Genomic DNA, 6,978 nt, shown 5'->3' with positions numbered 1-6,978 from the left:
TTGAGGTTTTGACCACATCTTTTAATTAAAGCGGTATCTGAAAATATCCACTTGAGAACGTTACATTAATTGTAGTTTTTGACTTGCTTTATCCCTGAAAAATTTCTTCAAAACGATCGCTTCAGTTTAATCCTGAGGATAAAACGAAAGAGGAAAACATATAAACTAAATTGTATAAAAAATCTTTTCACACTCCTTTTATCAAACTTACGGGTTTCTGAGTATTACTTGAGTGTTAAAGGAAAACAAGATCCCAGCCCCCTCCAAACTCTACAAAAAGAGAAGAATCACACAGACTTAAAAAAAAAAACAACAGAAAAACAAGAAGAACCAGTATAGAACCAAAAATAACCAGAAAATCCCTAAAACCCATAAGAACTAAAAAACAAGTATGTAGCAGCAGAGAACTTAAGAGAACAAGTAGAACCTGAAAAATCTAAAGCCCGCAAGAACCAGTATAACCAGTAGAACTAAAACCCAAAATAATCAGAAATCCAGAAGAACTCAGTGTAGAGCCAGTATAACCATAAGTTGCAGAGGAACCAGAAAACCCAGAAAACAAGGATAACAAGAAGAACTAGAAGAAATTAAACCTACAGAGCGGACAGAACAAGAAAAAGAATAAAGCCAGTAGAATTAGAAGTTCCAAAAGAACCGCTGGAGACAATAAAATCGTAAGCTGTACAAAAACCAGAAAACTCAGACCAACCCATGGGACCAATTGCAAGGCACCCAGAAAAAACAGAAGAATCAGGAACCATATCTACATTCAAAAGAACCAGACATTAAACCTGTAAACTCAGTAGTACCACAAGACCCAGAAAAACCAGTAGAACAGAAGACTTTTTCCTTTAAATAAAAAGAGCCAATAGACTTAAAACACTCAGAAAACCCAAAGGAATTAGAAGAATCAGAACAACTAGAGACACCAAAAGAATCAGGAATGAATTAATGAATTAACTTAATTTAAGTGTCTAAGTATTCAGCTTTTTCGGGTAATTGGGGACACTAAAATAATCTTAAAAATTTTAAAAATTAGCAATCGTTATCAATAAAGGAGGAGCGTCAAAAGAACCAGCAGAAAGAGAAGATTCAGAATAATAAGAAAACTAGAAGAGCCAAAACGTCCATAACAGAGCAAACAACAGCAGAATTAGAACATTTAGCAGAACAACAGATGCTTTCTCACCGCAAAACGGAGCTTTGCTTGTTGTTTTCAAATAGAAGGCTCCATGCTTTTCGGTCTCGTCAGCACCATACCCCATAGTGGGACATTCGCCATTACACTGCAGGCACTTTCCATCCTCAAAGTCAAGGTAGTTTCGGCATGGAAACGCTTTCCAGGAACACAGGTTTTTTACTGATGCGATATAGTATTCCGTAGCCCTCATGTGGTCACAGACAACAGTGTCGAACAACTCTAAGAAATAAATTAAAAGATGTTATAATTTACCATGTAACAAGTGAGGGACGCAGTGGCATGCTGGTCTGTTCATTAGAATTCAAAATGATTACACGAGGTAAGCGTTTCATTTCCAAAGGTTGTACTAGAATAGAACGTTTCCATACACTGTACACGCGTGTTAAAGACAGGAAACTTACGGAATAAATTGTTCTCAATACAACCAGGCTGCGTGAAGCCACCATTTGGCCAAAAGTCGGCGTGTCCGACTGTTTCAACGGTCCCTATAGCCAGCGCATCGGTGTGTATGACATCAATATACTGGGCGTCCCCTTGATCCAATCGGTACTTGGGGTCCACTTTTGTATAGAGAGGTCCAGCAGGATCTAAGCCTATTATTATATTAATACAAAAAACAGAAAACATGCTGATTTAATATCAAGTTACATTACGTAATGTGTCACTTTAAAGCTCCCAAGCTTTTCCTAAGTTGGCGTAAAAGTAGGTAATTCCTGGCATATGGGAATGAGAGTTTAAGTTTTGAAGTCCTTTCTTTCAATCGCCAATAACAAAATTGTTTGCAATGTTTTATGTTGAATAAAGGCTACGTTTTTGGTATGTAAAAGTAATGCATTTGTTAGTTAGTGAAAGCTTCACTATGAGAACTTCAACTGGGCTTGCAACTTTTGAATTTTAAAAACATAATCAAAACCTCTGGATTTAAAAGAGGTTATTCTCAGATCTTTCCCTTCTCGGAATTCTTTTGCGGTTCCGTCAGTCTACAATTATACAGTAAAGATTTTACCAAAACCTACCTGTTATGCGGCCAAGGGTCATTCCACGATCCTTCAGATAAGCACCAGCGTATCCTGCGATTTGAGCTCCCATACTGAATCCCACAATGTAGAATCGCTCAGCCAAATCAGGAGAACCGGAAGAACTGGAAATCAGGAACCTTATAAGCTCTGCTACCTGAGCCCCAACAAGTCGAGTGTTTCCAGCAGCCTGTTCATATAAAGTTCTTGATCCTTTAGGCCAGTCAACCAAAATCACATTGCAGTCTTCTCGTTCCAGCAAAGCCTCTTTTATTCGTGTGGCCCAGGTATTTTTACTCTCTAGATGCATGAAAAAGGCACGAAAAAATGTTAATTGCCCTATAGGAGTTTGCCATTATTGGCATACTCAGTCCTTGTTTTCCTGTAAATACTTTTATAATTTTTCCTTTAATCTATACGTATGAGCATACGTATATGATGTAGAACTTGTAGTCTATTTGTCAATTATTATATCTTCTTTTCTGGCACCTTTTATTAAATTTAATTTAACTCCGCCGTTGCTATATTTCTAATGTTTTTTAAACAAGATATGTAACCATTTACCAGTAAAGCCATGGATCACAAAGATCGTTCGCCTTGAGATGTCGAACTTTGGGGCTGTCAGCAGACTTTCATCGACATCATTAACAATCCCATAGCCATCCTTGGTGTACATGTAAAACGATGTTCCAACTTTAGCTGGCGATTCTGGCAATTTTACAAGCCACGCGTTCGAACCTGGCTGTCGCTCAAAGCAGCCGTACTTTCCATAACAGACTTCTTTTGGTGGGAACAAAAACCCTAAAACCATCCAAAAAAACGTAAGTTAACATGCACTACCGTTCTTTTTACCTACCCGCTATAGAAGCACAGTTATCACTTGTCTTTATATTTCTCAGGAAAGTTTACTCAGTCAGTTGGCGATCCTAACAGGAGGTAGTTAAGAGAAAGCTACATGGCAAAGTTTTTTGCATACGTATTTAAGATACGGACTGATCACGAGTCGTTATTGCAACATTAAAAGAGCGGTTTCATTCAAGATGTGCAAAGCGATGCGAGACAATACAGTACGTTTGATAATCGCTCGACGGTTTTTTACTTTGCGACTGATGAAGGGGTTATTCCCGAAACATTTCGCTAAACGAGAAAACATTTAAGCACTTTTTTAACAAAAAAAAACATTTCATAGTACATAAACAAAGTGCTACACAGCAACGTATTATTTTTATCTATTGGTAACAAAACTGGCCAATCAGAAGTTATCCTAGTCGTTGAAGGTTTTTTTTAGAAATGCCCTTAAGGCTAATTCACTTTATTGTGAATATTTTGGCAAATATATGTTTTAGTCACCTTAGGCGGAAGAAACAACAATTATGTGGGTATCTCGTAAAACAGGAAGTAGCCACTATTTTCCTTTAATTCTTTTAAGTCTCGCAATTTTAAAACCAAAATAAGCAATTTCGTGAAAAGCCAAAGTGGGTGTATTGCTATGGTACCATGAGGCACTTGACAAGGGTGCAGAATGCTCCCCTGTTGAAATAAGACAGTTAAATTGAAAACAGTTTGTTTGTGGTTTGACGCTGACTGTTTTTTGATGTTACTTTCAAAGACGTTTCGGCTGTGCTTTTAGCCTTCATCCGTTAAAATACTGGGTGTTACCGCGATTTAAGAGCAACACGTTAAGAGCGCGCGCTGCAAATAACGTGTAGTTAGAGAACGTGGCGCGATACTCTGCGCGTGCAGGTGCCTCTGGGCTGTTGTGGTCGTTCCCGGTGCGGATCCTTATTGACAACCAGGCTTCCAAAGTCGCTCGTGAGCGCTCAGTCCAACCACGTCGACAGCATAAAATCATCTGTGGTTTTCGTGGACGTGACGGAGACCTTAGAGTCATGGTCGAACATAGCAACGGCTCTTTTGTGTTCCCATCTGGGTTTTCAGTGCTCGCTCCGTTTGGCCGTAGTACACAAAATTACAGCTGGTGCAACTGATTCTGTAGACTACGCCAGATTTTGGGCGGTCAACATCATGCCTTTGGGCGAGGAAACAAACTGTTGACGTTTTTAAATTGAGAACATGTTGTCAGGAAGCTACGTTTTCTTTACTAAAAATTATCAAGTGTTTCAACTCTTTGCTGCATGCTTGGAAGAAATGAAAATTAAAGTACCTGCAATGGTCTGATAATTGAACATTCTAACAAACATTGGCCTAAATTTCTCCAGGGTAATTTTTCAGCGGGACAAAAGTTTTTGACGTAGGTTGCACGAAAGGTGCTGACATAAATACAGTCGAACCCCTATTAAGCGGCCACCCATTAAGCGGCCACCCCCTATTAAGCGGCCAGTTACTTAAGTCCAGAAAATATTGTCAGTATAATACTGTAAATATAACCCCTTTTAAGCGGCCACCCCTATTAAGCGGCCGCGGCCACCTTTCTGCCGTCCCGATGAGCGTTCTTCTATTGTTTTTACCTCTATTTAGCGGCCAATAAGAATGTCATATACGATATTTAAATTTATTTCCAACAAGCTCAGACCGTGACGGCCGATAAAATCATTCAAACACAGGTTTATTGTCGTCTTCCTGTGATTCCGCTATTCCTTTTCCCATTATTTTGTATTGAAATAATGTTACCTTTTAAAAAGACCTTATGCTAATTTCTGACAAATCCCTATTAAGCGGCCAACCTCTATTAAGCGGCCAGTTGCCATTTCCCCGAAGGTGGCCGCTTAATAGGCGTTCAACTGTAATTTATTTCGATTTTCATCTGTCAAGAAAAAGAGATGAGTTCAACAAGTCGCTTTAAAAATGATTATCTTTCGTCTGCACATGCTAAATGTCAATTTCAGCTGGACTTTTGCAAGAACTTGCACTTTCAATACATTTGAAATTTCTGTATTTTAACATAGCATACAGTCCTAATGAGTTTTCGTGACATAAGCGACTTATTCTTTCTTGGTTACGTTAGAAGCTTCACCCACTGCACTTTGATTTGTAGTTTCTCATAAACATTTATGTGCGTAGGTGGTGGCTGTCCTCACGCGATGCCAAAATGAACAAGAGCTGAGAACCCGAAAAAAAGAAGAAGCCTTATACACACTAGGCTAGCCTGCGTGGCGGGCGTTCAAAGGGGAAGTAGAAGGGGAGTTCGAGCAAAGCGCGAGGTGCGAGGAGAGAGCGCAAACCTCGCGCTTCGCGCTCGAACTCCCCTTCTCCTTCCCCTTTGAACGCCCGCCACGCAGGCCCAGGAAGCTAACAACAAACACACTGTGCCATTTTGGTACAAAGGCCATGAGAATTGTGTATGAATTTTTTTTATAGCTGGTGTTGATTGGGATTTTAATTAATTTTATTCCGTTCCTTCCCCCTTAACAGCTAATCACCTGGCTAGCTTTAAAACAGTATCGTCTGTTCACATCTGGGACTTGGTTTCAATTTTAATAAAAAAAACCCTCCGATCTGTTATTAAGCCTTACTTAGACTGGGGTTGGCAGCGGGATGCCGGGCATAAAGTAACACGCCATAACAACTTATTTCAATATTCATATTTTGTTTAATAAAATTTTGTGACTTTAGTCTGAAATTTTCTTATCCTCATTCAATAAAAGGGATCACTCTCAAGATATCATCGTGGCAATAATAAATCTACTGGTCTACAACCCTCATTTGACGAGTAAGCTGTCACACTGTCAAACTCACTTTGCACAACGTGTCAAAGAAAAACAGTTATGCCATAAACGCGCCGGTATAATTAATGAGTCTAATAAAAGCCAAGACGTGCTTGAAAGTGCTGTTTAATTTTAACACCTGTGTTTTAATCGTACAGGGTAACCAATTTACCCCTGAATCGCGTTGACTGATCCACGCCGTCAAAATGGTGGATTGCCATAATAAACAAGAAGCGCATCTTGCTTGAAATCGACTCTGTAGTCCAAAACATTTTTCATTCATCGTCGTTGAAATTTTGTCACTTTTTGTTTGAAAAAATAGCGCATTAATGTACAGAGGGGCATGTTCTTTTCTCCGTTAACTGTCCATAATGTGGTAGAATATCAAGTTAGCGACCACACTTGATATCGTAAATTAACGGTGCAAACGTTAGGGTATGGCTATTTGCGATAAGGTTCTTACTACTGACATACAACATTATTGAACTCGCTGTCACAAACGGTTCACTCTTTGCCCGCAAATACAATTACCATGAATTGACAATATTCCTTGACTGATCTAAATTAAAAACGAACCAAAATACAACGCGTTTACTTGACTGTCTGGCAGTTGATATCAAACTAAATTACACTTTACTTATCCTTAACAACAACTGACACATTTACGTCTTAATTTTTGATATATGCTAGATATGTCGAGTCGTAATTTGAACATTAAGAAAGTGATTTCATTAATGCTGTGCGAAGCAGCAGTGTTATTGGGAGTAATGCAAGCTAATACAAACCCTGTGTTTGGGCAGTTAGTGTCAAATAAAGGACAATAACTCCCCTCGCGAACATTGTTCCTTTGCCTGGCTCCCTCTTGATGCTTTGAGTGCAGCAAAATATCAATGACTATTACATCAATACGGGCAAAATTTGATATTTTGACCTTTACACACGTCATTCGGTACGAACGGACCAATACGAAATAAGGCTATACGTAACCGCTTATATTTTGAATCGCTAGTTTCCCTCTTTTAAGGTGGTATCGACAAATATATTTCACAGTCAACATACGTGTAAGAAACTTTACAACAGTTCTATGGGTATCAGC

The 6,978-nt window shown here is 39.0% G+C and overlaps 1 protein-coding gene across 1 annotated transcript; it reads right to left on the bottom strand.

Moving 5' to 3' along the window:
- On the bottom strand, positions 1–6,766 carry LOC144639318 (inactive pancreatic lipase-related protein 1-like). The gene is made up of 6 exons (XM_078498632.1): positions 6,668–6,766; positions 2,782–3,018; positions 2,218–2,517; positions 1,603–1,794; positions 1,190–1,420; positions 1–132 (listed from the first exon to the last, which is right to left on the bottom strand). The coding sequence occupies exons 1-6, from the start codon at positions 6,720–6,722 to the stop codon at positions 122–124; spliced, it is 1,026 nt and encodes a 341-aa protein (XP_078354758.1). The 5' UTR covers positions 6,723–6,766; the 3' UTR covers positions 1–121.
- Between the last annotated feature and the right edge of the window lie 212 nt (positions 6,767–6,978).

This window comes from Oculina patagonica, chromosome 14 (genome assembly GCF_052425735.1).
Source record: "Oculina patagonica isolate OP01 chromosome 14, crgOcupat, whole genome shotgun sequence".
Taxonomy (NCBI): Eukaryota; Metazoa; Cnidaria; class Anthozoa; order Scleractinia; family Oculinidae; genus Oculina; species Oculina patagonica.
Note: the sequence above shows the minus strand (reverse complement) of the source record. Positions and strands in the feature narration are given on the sequence as shown.